This window comes from Hylobates moloch, unplaced genomic scaffold, assembly GCF_009828535.3.
Source record: "Hylobates moloch isolate HMO894 unplaced genomic scaffold, HMol_V3 SCAFFOLD_1, whole genome shotgun sequence".
NCBI lineage: Eukaryota > Metazoa > Chordata > Mammalia > Primates > Hylobatidae > Hylobates > Hylobates moloch.
In genome coordinates this window covers 76,951,038-76,970,500 of record NW_026652276.1, presented here as the reverse complement: position 1 = coordinate 76,970,500, position 19,463 = coordinate 76,951,038, and the positions used below count along the sequence as shown (strand labels likewise).

Here is a 19,463-nt window from a genome sequence, read left to right as displayed (position 1 = left end):
CTCATCACCATTACCCCTACAAAATTGAATTATCTGTCTTAGAACACATGCCTGTATATTATAAAATTTCACAGGAAATTAATAAATCTTAAGCAATATGATTTTTTTATAGGAAAGTCACTCCTCTAAGGCACAGATGACAATTTAAGTACTAAGAGGCAGAATCATTTTGTAAAACCATCACTAATGGACTGCTAATGGCAGGGACTTCAGTCATGTGTTTTTGCTAGAGGTCAATACCAATTAGTGATACATTATCAGCAGGATTTCTCTTTCAAAATCATTTATAATATTCAGGTAACTCTTCCCCAACCAGCTACTTGCTTTTTAGAGATGAGTTTACAAACTCATTATCGTTGGATTGTTTAGAGATTATGGAGCCAGGGTTAGTTTGTCACGTTAGGTCTTCTGATATGTAAAATATAGCATATTTCAAATGGTTTCTAATGCAAAAATTATGTGTACCCTCAAGCCATGAAAGTCATGTATCCTTGCTTCAATACATAATTTTTTCTTTGAAAAATACCCCAGGAAAACAGGTAAAGTGACTAGAAATTATTGAAGAAGAAAGACATGTTGAGCATGAGGCTTCAGGGGAAAACTGTTGAATGTCATCTTACCATTCAGAATTAAAGAAAATATATTTAGGAAATATAAATGCTTACGTATTTAGCCCATTGCTTAATTATTCATTCATTTAGTTTAAACAAACATGTATAAATGAGTTTTAGTGTCCAGCAGTGTGCTGTACTCTGAGGGTTCCATAGTAAGATATAGTCCTTGCAACCCAAGGCCTGAGTAGAGGAGAGAGACACACACACACACTCACATTTTTATTATCAGTATCAAAGCAAACATGCTTTGGAAATGTGTGGAAAGAACAGTTACTTCATCCTATGGACTCTGTGGAAGGCTTCCTAGTGGTGACATTTGAGCTGAGTCTCAATTTTATTTTTCTGGTAGATATCGAGTGATAATTCTATGCCAGACATTGTGCTCAGGTAATTCTTCTATCCATAGTTTTGAAAATGATTAGATATTGACTTAGTCCATTTTGGCTGCTGTAACAAAATACCATAAACCGGGTAACTTATAAACAGCAGAAATTTATTTCTCACAGTTCTAGAAGCTGGGAAGTCCAAGTTCAAGGGCACCAGTAGATCTGGTGTCTGGTAAGGGTCCATTTCCTCACAGATGGCACCTCCTTGCTGTGTCCTCATATGGTTGAAGGGATCACGGTCTCTCTGGGGTCTCTTTATAAAGAGGGCACTAAGGCCAGGCACAGTGGCTCACACTTGTAATTACAGCACTTTGAGAGGCCCAGGCAGGTGGATCACTTGAGACCAGGAGTTCAAGAACAGCCTGGTCAACATGGTGAAACCCCATCTCTGCTAAAAATATAAGAATTAGCTGGGTGTGGTGACATGCATCTGTAATCCCAGCTTCTTGGAAGGCTGAGGCATGAGAATTGCTTGAACCTGGTAAATGGAGGCTTCAGTGAGCTGAGATCGTGCCACTGCACTCCAGCCTGGGAGCCAGAGTGAGATTCTGTCTCAAAAAAATAAAAATAAATAAATAAATAAAAAGGGCACTAATCTCATTCATGAGAGTGCCACCCCCAAAACCTAACAACCTCCCAAATGCTCCACTATCTGATACCATCACCTTGGGGGTTAGAATTTCAACATATAAATTTTGGAAGAACACGAACAAACATTCAGACCTTAGCAGATATTGAGAAGATTAAGAAAATTTGAAGTGCAAGCCCAATTTTAAAATGTGATCTATCTATGGAAAAATCACAGTTACAGTAAAATTTTCCCTTTGTTTTTGATATTTGCAACCCTCCCAAATCACTCACTGACAGCCAGCAAACAGAGGGTACCCAAGTAAACCCAACTGGCCCTCTCCTAGCTGCCCTTATGACCTCTGCTTTAATCCCAATTCTGCAGCCCTGTATCTCCATTTTATTTGTTTATTTATTTTTGAGACAGGGTTTTACTCCTTTCACCTAAGCTACGGTGCAATGGCAAGATCTCTGCTCACTGCAACCTCTGCCTCCCAGGCTCAAGTGATTTTTCTGCCTCAGCCTTGTGGGTTTTGTTTTGTTTTGTGGGTTTTTTTTGTTTTTTTGGAGAGACAGGGTTTCACCATATTGCCCAGGCTGGTCTCGAACTCCTGAACTCAAGTGATCCACCTGCATTGGCCTCCCAAAGTGCTGGGATAACAGGCATGAGCCATTGCACCCAGCCTGGATCTTTATTTTAAATGTAGAATTTCAGACATATGGGTCCAGTAAAACAGCGTAGAGTAAATTCCTCCTTTGTTTTTTAATGACTTAGATTTTTATTCAGGATAAGTAGAGTAAAGGCTTTTATAGATTTAATGGCATTTTTTTTAAGCATGCATCAAGATTTCATCCTTCTCAGCAAAGTTAAAAGTTCAAATGTGTGGTTTTGGGCCCAGTCTTGCTCTCCAGAATAATTTTTAAGAGATTTTAGAATTTTTTTGTTGCTGTTGAGGATTTGTTTTGTTTTGTTTCTTTGTTGTTATTTTCAAGTGATGTCCTGACCTGGATTATCATGATATATTAGGCTTGACAGGGTTGAATTGTTGGACCAGATGAAATACTGCTTGAGAAGTCACTGAGCAGGTGGAAAATGCTATTTAATCCTTGTAGCAGGAGAGGCTCACGGTGGTATTGAGAAAATGTAAAACGCAGCAAACAGGTTAGTAGAGCTGAAGAATAGCAAATGTTTCCTTCTGTCATTGTGTCAGAATGCCTCATGTGGCTTTATTTTGCACTGAGATATTCCATGTCCCCAAAATATTTCTCCGGTGGTGGTAATGAATTGCATTGCCCTCTTGGTTGTAAGAGCGCCGGTATTCTGCTGAGGAGCCATATGGTTCCCATTTATTTTAATGTGTCTTTGACATCAGGAGAATTGCTGAGACAGCAGAGGGAAGTGCTTACACCTTGGACTGCAGCCAGAACTGTGATTATTTATGTTTAGTAACAACTACCTTTTTTTCCCAATAAAAAAATGATATAATCTGAAGATGTTATTCATGTTGATATTTTAATAACACTAGAGTATAGGTTTATATATTTTGGAAATAACTGTTACTTTAGTGGCAGTGAAATTTATTTCTTAAGCGTGAAGTTTTAGTGTTTAATTGCACATATGAGAGATTAAGGAAACAAGCTGGGAAGTAGGTGGTACTTGTTTTCTCCCTGATAATAAAGGAACACACTTTTTATTTGGTTTAACAGCATCACCGAGATAGTACTCTGCATATGTAATGCTTTCCATCTGTGGTTCGTAAGGTCTTTTACAAATGTAATTATTTCTTACACTATTCCTGTGAGGTAGATAAACATAATTCTGAAAATATTAATGGAGAAACTAAGAAATGCAGATACTCATTAATATAACTTGTATAATGGATTTTAGCAAGTATTAAAATTCAGATTTTAAATAGATTACATTATTTGACAATTTATTATTTTGCAGACATTGGGATAGGAAAATATTTTCTCTAATTCATTAGCAATATGACATGCTTACAATAAAAAAAAAAAAAAAACAGCCTTTAAAAGTGAAAAGGCAGATACCTCAATAATGTATGTTCCATATGTAAATGTTAATACTGGCTGTGTGGAAATCTTTCAAATTTCCTGGAAAATATTAATGTTATCTAAAAAAATATAGATAGTGTGGAAAGAGAAAAGGGCTGATAACATTGATCAAAATTCTGTAAAATTGTTCTCAACAGTAATAACGTCAGGTGCTAGCTGAGTACAGATATTCCCTGACTCCTTAATGCTGGTTGGACTTATGTTTTTTGATTTTACAATGGTGAGAAAGCAGTAGGCATTCAGTAGAAACCGTACTTTGAGTACCCACACAACCATTCTGTTTTTCAGTTTCAGTACAGTATTCAGTAAATTACATAAGATATTCAATGCTTTGTTATAAACTGGCTTTTCATTAGATGATTTGGGCCCCTGTAGACTGATGTAAGGTATTCTGAGCATGTGTAAGCTAGGCTAAGCTAAGTTATGATGTTCTGTAGGTTAGGTGTATTAAATGTATTTTGACTTACAATATTTTCAACTTATGATGGGTTTCTTGGAAAGTAACCCCACTGAAAGTTAAAAAGGAGCATCTGTGTATTATATAGAACAGGGGGGAAAAACTCCTAATTTTTGGTCTGCTTTGGTTAGAGCTGAGCAAAATTCAATGCCTATATTTAGCAAAACATTAATATTACATTGTGTTTCCAATATTTTGCTCAAGGATTTTAAGATATAATTTTTAAAGTGATTTGTCGTGTAAGAACAAAATCGAACCAAAAGGAAGACTGATTGTGAAATGTAGAATTGGAACACCAAAATTCATGATGCCTAGTGCTATAAATTTGATTGATTTATTGATGCAAAAGGAAAATCATACATCTAAATTAGAGCAAAAATTAGTAGATCACTCAGTGATACAATTTTACATATAATTTAATCTAAACTTTTAGTTTAACAATTCACCATCCCCAATATTAATTGCATTTTATGTTGATGGCTAGGGTGTTCTGCAGTTACATTACATTTTCGGTGGGTTATTAGTTCTGTGTAAGCAAGAGGATCAGTGTTAAGTCAATTAGATATAAAAATTATTTATAAAAGATAAAATAATTTTTTAAAAAATATTTTTGTTTTCTTGATCTGCAGTCCAATGCTCTACCTTTGAGTTGTACCCCCTCTTAAATTTTTGCTTTTTTAATTTCAAGTTTATAACTTTAAAATATAGTATGTCTTGCCTTTGTCCTAACAAACAAAGTGCTGTTTGTTGTTGTTGTTGTTGTTTTTTGTAGATTACTCACAAGAATTGGGGGGAAGAGGAAGGGGCATCCTTAAAAAATAAAATGTGTGGATGAACAATTGCTAGTTTTGCTAAGTGATCATCTTTTGTGAGTTAATCATATTAATTATTTATGACATGAAGGCTGGAAGGTCAAAGTGTGTATTAAATTTTCATATGCAGCTTTCAGAATTTACATCAAAATCTTGGGCAATAAGCCTTACTTTTTTCCAACCTGAGAATTTTCAGTAGATGAGTACTTGATCAAACCAACCCTATGAAGTCAAATTCAGCTTGGGCTGTGCCTGTCAGGAGAGACTGGGAAAAGAGCTGGTTCCCTTCATGCATATCTCTTGCTTGCTTGTGTGGATGTAACTGACAGACTGAATGGATGACGACGTGACATGCATGTTCATGATCCAAAACAAAGCTTTAGTCAATCAGCTTCAAGGGTCATCTTTTTATATTATTTCTGTTCCTGCTATTTTGTTCTTGTTGTTTAAATGCATATGCAGTATTTGCACATATCTTGATAGAATACTTATTATGTCACTTAGTCTCAGATGAGAGGGTTTTTTTCTTTGTAAACTAGCAATTTAAACAAAAGAGCCTTGCCTTGAATTATTTCACTCAGAAGCTGCAATGCGCAAAAGACATTATTAGTCTTGAGGGTAATCCATTGTGAATATTTTCAATTTCATATAAGAATGGGAAATATTTACAGCTAAATGGATAAGCTACCTAATCCTATCTATGAATTATAAACCTAGTTCTCCTCTACCAAAGGATTGATATCAGAATGACAACTGGTTCCTATATGTGTCTATCATATTTTATATGGTCTAGTCTACTTGCTGTTTTACTAATACATAAGGTGGTTGGTTGGTTAGAAATAGGGAAGAGTGGAATTTAAGGACTGAGGAGAGACATGCACTACAATTTTAATAGCACTTAGAGCTATTAGTCGTAATACAGGGAACCAAATATATCAGCAAGAAATAGACTTGGACTAAAAATGATGAGCATCACCTAAGTGGAGGCTACTTTTTCTTGATTTTTATCTTTGAATGCTACTTTCATAGTAATAAGCAATAGTAAAAAAGGAAAAAAAATAAGACCCCTGACTTGTTGTCCTTTTGGTACATTAAGATACTTTTTTACATTTACTGCCTCTGTTTCAGTTCTGATTATTCTTTTGGGAAGAAAAATAACTTAATTCCAAAACATTGGGTAATTAAAAATATTTCCCTACATCACGCCCATTGTTTAAGGTGGGTTTTTTTTCTTTTGTTTGTGATTGTTAGTATGTGTTTTAAACTCTTTATACCTGAATGTAAAATAACAGATCAGCTTATATTACATACTTAAGGTAATTTGGATTTTGTTCATGGTAAGAAAGAAAATAGTCCCCATTAGTCTTTATTGTCATTTTGCCTCTCATTCACCCATGATACTTCTTTAGTATAAGTCTTTTGGAGTTTTATCCACTTAAACAATGTATTACTAAATACCTTATTTGAGCAAATTAAATTTAAAAAGACAACTGGGGCAAGTATATTCAGGAAACAAGAATGTGACTGGAATAAAAAGGGACAATTAGAACAAGGAAAGATTGCTTTTAATACCAAACTAGACTTCATTTTCAAAGGAATTACTCCTATAGTTCTTAGTTGCTAGACCCATTTTTACTTGGTTAAGATGAGATCATGTAGGTAACACAATTATCAAGAGAAGCCAGCCTTGGCTATCATGTCAAGTTGAAGAAGCTCTGAGCATATGATCACAGGAAATTTACAGAAGTCATTTGTAAATGTTAAGTTAATCTTAATAACTTCAATCATTGGAAATTGATTTAATATTCAATCTGTTATGCTAATTTCTATACAAAATAATTTCTGATGAAACTGGATCTTCTGTTTTTAAGTTAAGCTTCCTGGTTTGATAACAGATTTAGTCTTTATTTGTTATTCAAAAGGTAAGAAGCAACACACACATCTTCGGAGCCCCTGATCAATTTGGTCTGTATGATTTAAAAACATAAATTTTCATTGCCCAGGGCTTACCAAGAAAAACAAGTTGATTTTGGCAATCTCACTTCGCTTCTACTAAGTTTCATCTAAATAAATAAATTCAAAACCATAGACTTGCAAATTATCTGTCATTTTCCTTTTGATCAACTTAAGAGAGATAAGATTATTATTGACTTTACACCCAAATGGTAGAATTAACATCTTCCACAATTCTCCTCTCATTTAACATGAAACTAGACCATAAACTTTGAACCTCCATGTGCCAAAATACGTAACTCTGTTTACTGCTTTCTGCCTTTCTAGCAGGACTTTGCTGATAGGTGTTGGCATAAAAAACAAGTGTACTTAAAGAGGATGACCAGCTCATTGCTCAAGAATTCACTCCAGAGTGGTTGCCCTGTGGTGGAATTGGTAGTCCAGAACCTGGTCTTCAATTTTACAGGCCCAGATACCTGATTGTCTGTGTGCATGCAGAGATGGCCAGACTCAAGTGGAATGATACACTAATAATGTTTACAAATGGCTAAAGCACAAATCAAAAAGCAAACTTATTTTCAATAAGAAATAAAACTGACAAGTCAGGCAGATAATCTGGTAAACTTGAAGATTTATTCCATATCATATAAACAGATTGATTTGTGAGTGTGGAAAGAGAAAAATTGGTTGAATTTTCCTAGAGCCTAGTGTGAATCAGCTGTGATACTTGATATACTCATCCCCTGTAGGGATCAGAATATTCAGATTATTTATTTCATCAGAGTACTTGCTTACCTGGATGATACTGCAAACATGCTGAATGATTCTTAGTTTTTGGTTTCCATTTTTAATCTGTTCTTTTCACGAGTTCTTTCTTTATATAATTCATAGTACAGATTATTTTATGTGCCTATATTCTTACCCTGGCATTGTGGATTAGTCAGTTTTCCAATTCTTTTCTCCATTCATTTTGAAAGCTTTTTTTTTTTATTGACAGAGTTTTGCTCTGTCGCCCAGGCTGGAGGGCAAAGGCGTGATCTCAGCTCACTGCAACCTCTGCCTCCCGGGTTCAAGCGATTCTCCTGCCTCAGCCTCCCGAGTAGCTGGGATTACAGGCACCTGCCATCACGCCCAGCTAATTTTTGTATTTTTAGTAGAGACAGGATTTCACCATGCTGGCCATGCTGGTGTTGAACTCCCGACCTCAGGTGATCTGCCTGCCTCGGCCTCTCAAAGTGCTGGGATTACAGGCGTGAGCCACTGCGCCCCGCCTGAAAGCATTCTTTTAAGGATAGGTAGCTTCTGGAGATAGTGAATATCAGTAACTGTGTGTTTATTCATTTAATTTATAAAGATCAGTATTATCTCTACTATATGTGAACATTTTACAGTAACACCAATATGGCCAGATATGCTGAACATAATGGTGTTCCCAAGACCTGGGCAGTGTATACAGTAGTGTTGCATTTAGACACTTTTACTTCAGGCTGGTATTATGGTTGGGATAAAAGAAAAGGAGCTGAAAGTCACTTTAAAAATAGTGTCAAGGCTGGGCACAGTGACTCACGCCTGTAATCCCAGCATTTTGGGAGGCTGAGGCAGGTGGATCATGAGGTCAGGAGATTGAGATCATCCTGGCCAACAAGGTGAAACCCCCTCTCTACTAAAATACAAAGTGTGGTGGTGCACACCTGTAGTCCCAGCTACTCGGGAGGCTGAGGCAGGGGAATCCCTTGAACCCAGGAGGCGGAGGTTGCAGTGAGCTGAGATGGTGCCACTGCACTCTAGCCTGGTAACAGAGCAAGACTCCATCTCAAAAAAAAAAAAAAAAATGGTGTCAAGTATGAAAACAGACTAATTATTTTTATTCATTTATTTATTTAAACTGGAGTCTCACTCTGTCACCCAGACTGGAGTGCGGTAGTGTAATCTCAGCTCCCCACAACCTCTGCCTCCTGGGCTCAAGTGACGATCATGCCTCAGCCTCCCGACTAGCTGGGACTACAGGCACACGCCACCACACCCAGCTAAGTTTTTGTATTTTTGGCAGAGATGGGGTTTCACTGTGTTGCTCAGGCTGGTCTCGAACTCCTGAGCTCAAGGGATCCACCTGCCTCAGCCTCCGAAAATGCTGAGATTACAGGTGTGAGTCACCACGCTGGCCAAAAACAGACTAATTAATTTTCAAAGCTCTCGTGAAAGCCACATTCTCCTCCCTCCTTTTCTTGCTCTTGCAGTATTGGCTATAGTAAAGCCAATACTGAACTCTGTAGAGACACAAAGTAGAGCTTAGTCTTCTTGGAAAGGGCACAAATTACTGGGTAGGTATATCAGGGAGGTTTCAGATTCCCTACGGCAGATGTGCTGGGTGAATTTAGTCTGCTTCTCCCAGGCTCAAAGGGCAGAGACTCTTTTTTATGACTTCATTTTGTGATGTTAGTCAAATTGAGGCCTGGAGGCAGGAGATAGCCCATAAAGGCTCATGTTAGTGCTCTGATTCAATCATCGGAAGAGAGACTTGGGTGGCTTTTAACTTCAGGAAAGCCATACTTAAAATATTCCCTATAAGGCTGATCTTGTAGTATTTTGAAGACTTCCTTTTAAATAGATTCCATAGGCTTTTGAATCATTGTTCTCACAATGTTATGTATAATATGCAAATGCTAAAGTAAACATAAACACGTTTGAATTATAAACCCTAATAGATAGGAGGAAGCACTATTCCTAATTCCTTTTGACAGTGTCAGCACTGCCAGGGGCCCAGCTGAAGGCCTTCTGCTCCCTGACACTATTGTCGTCTTCAAGGCCTTAGAAAATCACTTCCAAACTCTAGCTTTTAGGGAAAAGGTAATTTGGCTTTTCTGGGAAAGCATGTACAATAGATTCATCCAGAAGGGTGAAGAATTCTTATAATCTAAAACTGTAGGTGGAGATCTAAATACATTTAGAAAGGAAATTTGTTGAGAGTGCCACCAATTGTCTAAAAAGTAAGTACTAAAATTACCAGAGGTGGCTGGGCACAGTGGCTCACACCTATAATCCCAGAACTTTGGGAGGCCGAAGTGGGTGGATCACCTGAGGTCAGGAGTTCGAGAATAGCCTGGCCAACATGATGAAACCCTGTCTTTACTAAAAATACAAAAATTAGCTGGGCGTGGTGGCAAACACCTGTAATCCCAGCTACTCAGGAGGCTAAGGAAGGAGAATCGTTTGAACCCAGGAGGCAGAGGTTGCAGTGAACCGAGATCATGCCACCACACTCCAGTCTGGGCAACAAGAGCTAAGCTCTATCACAAAAAAAAAAAAAAAAAATTACCAGAGGTGTGTATAATAATTATTTTAAATGAGTACATTCAAACCTTTTTCCTTATCTATAAATGTATGGCCTTGAAGAATAATGCCTTTAGGGCATCATTTTTATGATATCAAGAGCAAAAAAGATAGAAAGTTATCATCACAAAACCAGAAGCTCTAGCCTGCTGTAAGGGGTGAAGTGTGAGGTTGTCGGGTTTGATAGCAGATTACTGGGCAGATTGTTAAATTTGCCTTCTCTGGTGATCTTTTACATTTTGACAAATTCTTCCTTGTTTTGAGATGATTTAAAGATATGGTTATGAAACAGAACAGAACTTTTAAATCAAAGTTGGAAGTTTTCTTTACTGCCTGGAGTACAGGTGTGTTACAATGAATATATACATAAATAAATGGAAAATTATGCAGAAGTTGGAAAGCATTCACTTTCTGGCAATATCTTCTGGAGAAGCAAAACAATGGAGAAGAGGAAAGTTGGGAAAGCCAAATTTCTGTGCTAAGGTCATAATTGTCTTACTCTCTAATCTTCTGAGTCTCTCCATTGTGTCGGAGTTTCTCAACACTGGAATGGAAGCTCCACACAGGCAGGGATCATCATCTGTGTATTTATTTTTTGTTTATTTATTCTTTTTACTTTTTGAGATGCAGTGTCTCTCTGTCACCCAGGCTGGAGTGCAGTGGTGTTATTTCGGCTCACTGCAACCTCCACCTCTCAGGTTCCAGCAATTCTTCTGCCTCAGCCTCCTGCGTAGCTGGGATTGCAGGCATGAGCCACCCTGCCTGGTTACTTTTTGTATTTTTAGTAGAGACGGGATTTCACTGTGTTGGCCAGGATGGTCTCGAATTCCTGACCTCAGGTGATCCGCCTGTCTTGGCCTCCCAAAGTGTTGGGATTACAGGCGTGAGCCTCACCTGGAATCATCTGTGTTTTTAACTGATGTATCCCAATCATCTAGAAAGTGGCTAGCTCATAGTAGGCTCTCAATTTATACTTACTGATTAAACAAATCCATAACATGATATTAATCATAGCAGCCTCTATATATTTGGCTTGAATGTTTCATGGGGGAAAAATGAGACAAAGGAGCTTGAACCTCCTTGGAAGAAGATTCTTACCTAAATCCAATTAGAGTCAATTTTTTTTTATTGCTTACACAGGCTTCCAAATCAAAATCATCTTGAAGCCAGCAGCAGTTGACATCTTCCAGAGGTAGTATAATGCCAAATCCCAGCCTTGCTCACCTCCCTTAGTGTGGCCTCAGCTGTATGCTGAAATATGGTAGTGAAAAGACTGGGATATAAATAACAGATCCCACTTTTTTCATTAGTTATAGGACCTTGGCTATGTTTTTTAACCTTTGATAATTTGGTTTCCTAACAATGGGGACATGAGTAATATTAACCAGGGAGCTCTAAGGATAAAATGAGATAATTCATGTAAAGTGCCCCGCATAGTACAGCACATGGGAAACACTCCATAAATGTTAAATTATAGCATTTTGCCATCAGGGAATTTCTTCTCAGTTCATTTTCTTCTCAGTTCATTTTCTTCTGTTCATTTTTCTGCTTGAGCACTTGTATCGGTTTCCTTGGGCTGCCATAAAAATGACGACAGACAAGATGACTTACAACAGCAGAAATTGCTCACAGTTCGGGAGGCTAGATGACCAAGGTGTTGGGAGGGCCGGACTCCCTCTGAAACCTTTGGGAAACGATCTTTCCTTGCATATTTCAGTTTCTGGTAGCCCCCGACATTCTTGGCTTGTGGTGGAGAATCCCCATCTCCATGTCAGTCTTCACATGGTGTTCTTCCTGTGTCTCTTCACATCATCTTCCCTTTACGCGTGTCTGTGTCCAAATTTTAACTTTTATAAACACACCAGTCATCTTGGATAAGGGCCCACCCTGGTGACCTCATTTTAATTTGTTCACTTCTTTAAAGTCCCTATTTCCAAAAGAGACTACATTCTGAGGTACTCGGGATTAAGACTTTAGCATATTTGGTGGAGAGGGACAAAATTCAACCCCTAATAGAAAAGCAGACAGGAAAAAAGTAATGAACTGAGAAGAAATCCTCAGCTAGCAAAATAATAACATGATTATTTCTTCTCAACTAAGCGTGTCCTTCCTTCCCCAGTGGGGGTGGATCATATAATTGGCAGCGAATTAGGAGCTTTTAAGTTTAGGCTTACGTGTCTCACTAACAGTCTACATCAAAAAAAGTCACTCAAATTCTACAGACCTAGGTTACTTCAATGTAAAATGAAGGGACTGAACCACATGATTCTACCGTGTCTTCCAATTTCAAAAGGCCATGTTTACAAAGTGTGGCCCTCTTCTTCTCAACTACAGTCAGTGTCTACATCTCCTGGATTCTCTGTGTATCTTGATGTTCCTGTAACTAATAATAAAGGCTCCCATCATTACCACAAAAAAAAATATGTGAGATAATTGATATGTTAATTAGTTTGAGCAGTTTCACAATACATACATATATCAAAGCATCACTCTGGGCATCATAAATATATATAATTTTCATTTGTCAATTAAAAAAATAAGAAGAAGAATAAGTAGTTCTGATATATCCCAGGCAATTTCATTTGTCCCAATGTATACTTGCATTAGAATCCCATTGTTCATAATGCTATTTAATGAGAACACTGCTCTTTTCAAATGAAAGTTTTATTGGAGTTAGACTGATAAAATATCTAAATAGTGCCAGTGAGCCTTTTTGTGTGTGTTTTTATTGCTTTTTGAAATTTTCTAAAATTTGTAGACATTTGTTTTAATGTCAAACACCCTCCACACAGAAATAAGATCCGAGGTATGAGGGTTTGTACTATGTGTCTTTTTTGATTATAGTATAATACAACTCCTGTGAAAGTCATAAAACCAAAATTCAAAGGATTAGAGGAAATGAGAAATTATAGTTGTCCCTGGTTATCTGCAGTTTTAATTTCCCCAGTTTCAATTATCTGTGGTCAAGCACAATCCAAAAATATTAAATGAAAATATCCTGAAATAAACCATTTTTAGTTTTAAATTGCAGGCTGTTGGGAGTAGTGTGATGAAATCTCACACTGTCCCATTCCCATTCCCCAATGATTTGAATCTTCTCTTTGTCCAGCACATCAGTGCTGTCTGTGCTACTGGCCCATTAGTTACATAGTAGCCATCTCGGTTATCAGATCAACTGCCATGGGTATCCCAGTGCTTATGTTCAAGGAACCCTTATTTTACCTAATAATGGCCCCAAAGTGCAAGAGTTGTGATGTTCGTATATTATTATAATTGCTTTATTTTACTATTAGCTATTGTAATTGATTTCTTACTGTGCCTTATCTTAGGTATGTATGTATAGGAAAAAAACATAGTATATATAGGGCTCAATACTGTCCATGATTTCAGGCATCCACAGGAGGTCTGAGAACATATCCTCTAAAGACAAGGGGGGACTACTATAAATGCTGCCACAGATTCACAGGCTGTTGACAACTTTCCTGAAAGTTTGCTTAGATTATCATTATACTTAAAAGTACAGACTACCATTATACTTAAAAGAAGTCTACTCTGCTGCAGCTAGAAGAAAATTTAAGAAAGAAAATAAGAACTCTATGCCAACTCCGGGATATAACAGTTTTAGAGTGCCCTAGCCAACAAGGGTCGACCACAGATAGATTCAAGACCACCAACTGGCATTTTCTTGTCCTTGTCTGAGTACTGCTGCCCCAAGTGTTCACAGGATTGTTTCTTTCTCTTTCAGCTTCCTCCATTCTCAAAAGGGAGAAGCGACTGAGGACAAAGAATGTACATTTTAGTTGTGTCACCGTGTACTACTTCACCAGGAGGCAAGGCTTCACGAGTGTGCCCAGTCAAGGGGGAAGCACCCTGGGGATGTCCAGCCGCCATAACAGCGTGCGCCAGTACACTCTTGGCGAGTTTGCAAGGGAGCAGGAGAGGCTCCACCGAGAGATGTTGAGAGAACACCTTAGGGAGGAAAAACTGAACTCCTTAAAACTAAAGGTAAAAAACAAACTCATTTTCTGCAGTCTCTTATCCTTACAGCAATTTGATTGAGTTAACTGTTTTCATATTTATAATCACGAACCAAACTGGGCATTTTACATAACAGACTGCTTGCTGACATTTTTTTAAAGCAAAACAATATAGTCTGTTTACTGAAAGCAATGTGGGAAACTTACCTGACATAATTTATTCATTCATTCCACCAATATTTACTATTGAATATTGTGAGATCATATGCCCTGTGCTTGGGCTAAAGCTAGTAGGAGACCAAAAATAGATGTGGTCCTCTCTCTATAGGAACTTACAGAATAATAGAAAATAAAAATATTAATAAAAGTGCTAAACAAAATAAAAGCACAACTTCATTGAGTGCAATGTAGAAGAGTTGCAAGGTATTATGAAAGTTTATAACAAGGAATTGATGTGGTCAAAGAGGTCAGGGAAAGCTTTCTCAAGGAAGTGAAATGAAAATCTGAAGAGGTGACTAGGCAAAGAGGATTGGCAAGAGCATTTCAGATATCAGGAAAGCCAGAACTACTGTATTAGTCTGTTTTCACCCTGCTGATAAAGACACACCCGGGACTAGGTAATTTATAAAGGAAAAGAGGTTTAATGAACTCAGTTCCACATGGCTGAGGAGGCCTCACAATCATGGCGGAAGGCAAAAGGCCCTTATTACATGGTGGCAGCAAGAGGGAAAGTGAGAGACAAGTGAAAAAGGAAACTCCTTATAAAACCATCAGATCTCATGAGACTTATCACTACCATGAGAACGCTATGGGGGAACCGCCCCCCTGATTCAATTATCCCCCACTGGGTCCCTCCCACAACACATGGGAATAATGGGAGTTACAATTCAAGATGAGATTTGGGTGAGGACACAGCCAAACCATATCAGCTACCTTGTGCCAGGAGAGAGCACAGTGAGTCCACAACGGCTCGTGTGGCTGGAGCAGAGGCAAGAAGAATGAAGTAACGTGAAGGAGGCAGGAATGAGGCTTTGTAAACCATATTAAGGTATTTTTTCCTCTTCTTCCTAAGGCCATTAAAAGTCATCAAGAGTTTTAAGCTGAGTTGGAGTGGCAGGATATGATCCAGCTCATGAAATGGTGGGAGAAAAAGTTATGGGTAGGGTAAGTGATGTTGAGACGGGATGGAATATATGAAGTTAGACCAGTTAGAAGGCTGTTACCACAGTCAGGGAGAGAGGTGACAGTAGGTTATATTAGACTGATGATGGTAGGGGAGTTGGAGAGAGATGAATAGAGGGAGAAATTTAGCAAACAAAATCAACGGTGTTTAATGACAGGTTGGATTTAGGAGGAAGAGAAGGAGATTGTCAGGAATGACCCCTAAATTTCTGGCTTGCAAAACTGAATGGGTTGTAGGTGATAATACTGTTTTGCTATGACAAGGAACACAGGAAGGGGACAGGCTGGGGGGGGGATGTGCATAGTGAAATCATTTTTGGACATACTGAGTTTGAGGGGCTTTTGAGCCAAGAGATATCAGGAAGGTATCCAAGTGGAAAAACTTATTTTTGTGCCACTTTAGAGATTAAATGGAGAGAAATACGACACTGAAAATGTCTTTTGTCAACTAAAGACACTCTTCCGTTGGATTATCACCTTATCAATTGATAGGAAATATTTTTCCATCATTATCTAATGACAACGAAAATTTTTCTTAGGTCATCCAGGGTACTTAACGTAAATGGTCATTTGTTAAATACCTGAAGCACCATAAGCACAGCTGGGTTAGCATTACTTTTAGTTTTCAGAATAAAGTCAGTCAGCAGGGGTGTGATGTGTGTTTCAAAACATCTTGTTTTCATGTACTTTGCAATGTATATATGTGCCACGTTCCCAATTGCATGGCAAAGCAGTCACTTAAATTAAGCTGGATACAAGCTAGCTTAGAGCATGTCTCTTACTTTGGCAGTATTTTTGGCAGGTTTCACTGAAAGTCTCAGGTCTCATTAAAAGTTTTGTCAGTAGCAATCCTCTATTATTGTTGTTTTTTATGCTTGCTCTGCGTGTAGCTTAATTTAGTAAAAATTCTCAAATTTGCTTCTCTTCTGAAATCCACCCTCTGCCTTTGTCACCCACAGCAAACCAACTCTACCCTCTACCCAAAGAGTGAAGTCGTTCTCCAAATTCAAGTATTGGTAGCACAATAGTAATGGCTACCAATTATTAAGTGATTTTATTTGCCAGGTACTTTATGAACATGATTTAATGTAATCCTCAGGAAGACCCAGTGGAATTGGTAAATTATTAGAACATGTTTACAACTGAGAAATAAAAGAAGCACAGAGATGTTAAGTTGGCTCATCCAAATAGAAAACAGATTCTATTATCTTATTACTTCCTATTCTTAAATTAATTGATTAGCTCCTATAGGTGTTGAGAAAGACAATCTTTGTACCTTTGGGGAGTCATCCTGTCTGGGGTTTGCTACTGTGTGCAGTGGTTTTTAACAGCTGGGGGACTGACATGCTGTCTGAGAACCAAAAGATTTATTGTGGTGAACTTTGAGGCACGTGATACATGTGATGAATGTTCGGGGAAGCCACAAACCTACAGCAGCCTTCTCCCATGTGCTATGTACTATAATTTGTATCCAGCTACTTCCATACATTTTTTTAAACAAGCTGGATGAGAAAAGAAGGAGCAAAAAGACCACTCTATTACTAATTTGTTTTTTAAAATTCTGCATAGTGTTGGATGTTGGAGAGGCAATCATCTGAGCGAGTGTCAGGTATCGGTTTGTTATTCGTAAGTGGAAACACAGTTTTCCCATTTGGTGAAATGTAAACAAAAGGCATTTGGTTATCATCACTACTTCCATATAAATGCCAACCTAAAAGATAATGAGATTTTGAGGTGATCCAATCTTAACCTCACTCTGCTTAAAGTATTCAGAAACACATGTCACACAAAGCTAAAAGATCACAGCAATGTGAACCAGGTTTTTAAAACTCTGAGGAGAATTAATGGAGAAAAACTTGTGTATATTTTCATTGTAATTCCTCTAGTATATGAACTTCTATGATTTTTAAAATATTATTGACTATGGTTTAGCTATCCAAAGCCAACTACCCCAAAACATAGCTATTCAAAAATTTCACTCTGATACTTGAAATTTCACTTTTAATGTGGTATTTGTTTGAAATATAAACACCTCTGGTGTAAGTAACAAGATATAGATGCCCCTCAATTTGCAGTGGAATTATCTCCTGATAAACCCATCGTAAATTTAAAATATCATTAAGTTGAAAAATGCATTTAATACACCTAACCTACTGAACGTTATGGCTTAACCTAGCCCACCTTAAACATGCTCAGAACACTTACATTGGCCTACCGGAGAGGAAGATCATCTGGCCACACATTTTGCCATTGGGTAGCAGTTGTTCATCCTCATGATTGCATGGCTGACAGAGCTGTCCCAATATCCTGCATCGTGCAAGGATATTGCTAGCCCAGCAAAAGATCAAAATTCAAAATTCAAAGCCTAGTTTCTACTGAATGTATATTGCTTTTGCACCATCATAAAATCATAAAAACCAAACCGTCATAAACCAGGGACCTTTTGTAAATGTGGCTAAATTGATTTCATTATTTTGACTGGCACAGCAGAAGGGTCATTGGTACGGAAGAGCATTCCAAAAAGAAAAGTAAGGATTGTTAAAGACAAACTTTGCTCACTGTGAGTTGGCCTGAGTTGGTCCTTTGTGATTGGCAGTGAATTGCCTGCTGAATAAGGAGTGGGGAAAGGAAGCATCTGACAAGACAGACATTTTCCAAAGCTATCATTATGGAGACACGTAATACACCATGGGAAACTCATTGAACTCAGAGCTAGATAGTTTCCTTCTACTTCTTTGAGAACCAACAGCCCCAAAACAGGAAGGAGAAGCTCCTCTTTCCACTGTGCCTCTGTGTCTTTTCAGGGTGTCTTTGCTGAGTTCCAAATAGAGAACGCATTTATATAATGGCACCTCTCATAATGGGGCTTTAATAGAGAAATATGAGAAAAAGAAATACATGCATATACACTTCTAGACATTATAATACATCTACAGATGTTATAATACATCTATAGATGTTATTTTGGAAACAAAATAAAGATGTTATTTTGAAAACAAAATGAAAGTAGAAATGTATGTTTTGATCATAAAATTGCTCCTAATTTAGTAATTCATCTTCCAATCAAATTATGATTTTAGATATATCAAAAAATAATATGTATGTATTACCTTAGTAGAACAAATCCAATTCTATTTGGGGGAGTTCAAGTGTGTATTTTTTTGTTAGTGGTACTGGTCTTTCAAACATTGTCTATAAACAACTAATAGAGAAAGCTGATTGAATAAAATGCATTTCTAGAAGAAATAAGTAGCTTTAGATTTCTAAATTACAGAGCACAGTTCTTCTTTGTCAAGCCCATTCAAACATGTCGTAGTCTTCACAGTAATCAATGCAGTCATCTTAATACTATACACTTTTCCAAATTAAGTGCTTAGATTTCATCATCTGTACCACATTGTTGAACAATTACATTAGCCTTTATTCCCAATTCACATGTATCTGTAAAATGCATTAGGCAGCCATTTGTAAAAGAACATTGGTGTCCCAATTGCCTCTGGGTTCTGTCATACTGGATTCTGCTACCTTGTTCTAAGAAATTTAATTTAGCTTTCACAGCTTTGGCTTGCCTTTTTATTTTTTCAACCCAAGTTGTTCCTCTTATTTCTGAGATCCAAGGGTCTATCTTCATTCTTGCTGCCATTTCTAATTGCTTTTCAGAATTATGTAATTTTCTCAATTTTTCAGTCATATGTTCCTTGAGTAATGCGTGGCTGTTACTTGCCCTCCTTCCCTCATTTAAAAAACAAACAAAAAAAAGTTGTCAGATGGTAACTCTTCCTTTAATGATTAACCTTTAAAAAAACTCTACATAAATTTTTTCATCCCAAATCTCAGATTTATGACTGTGCTTTACCCATTTAGTGACTTACCAGTGCGATATTATCGTTCTCCACTTCACCTCCAGCCCTTCGCTTTGTATCCCCTCGAAAGTCTTATGATTTATCTTCCAGATAAGGGCCTTAAATGTCCTGATAGACAGAAGAGATTAGAGGCTTTTGAGAAAGAGTTGAACTATATCAATCATCAACATTTTTGGATGTGTTATTAACTATTTCCCCATACTCTGATTCTTTATTAGATGTGTCAGAACCTGCCGGTCATGATATGTT

General features: G+C 37.5%; 1 protein-coding gene across 3 annotated transcripts in view; it reads left to right on the top strand.

The window, feature by feature from the left end:
• Window positions 1–19,463, top strand: part of CSRNP3 (cysteine and serine rich nuclear protein 3) — a 216,091-nt gene that overhangs the window by 171,337 nt on the left and 25,291 nt on the right. For all 3 annotated transcript variants that reach the window (XM_032755537.2, XM_058441538.1, XM_032755538.2), the window contains one exon: window positions 13,938–14,197. In XM_032755537.2, coding sequence (XP_032611428.1) covers window positions 13,938–14,197 — 260 coding nt within the window. The remainder of the gene's footprint in view (window positions 1–13,937; window positions 14,198–19,463) is intronic.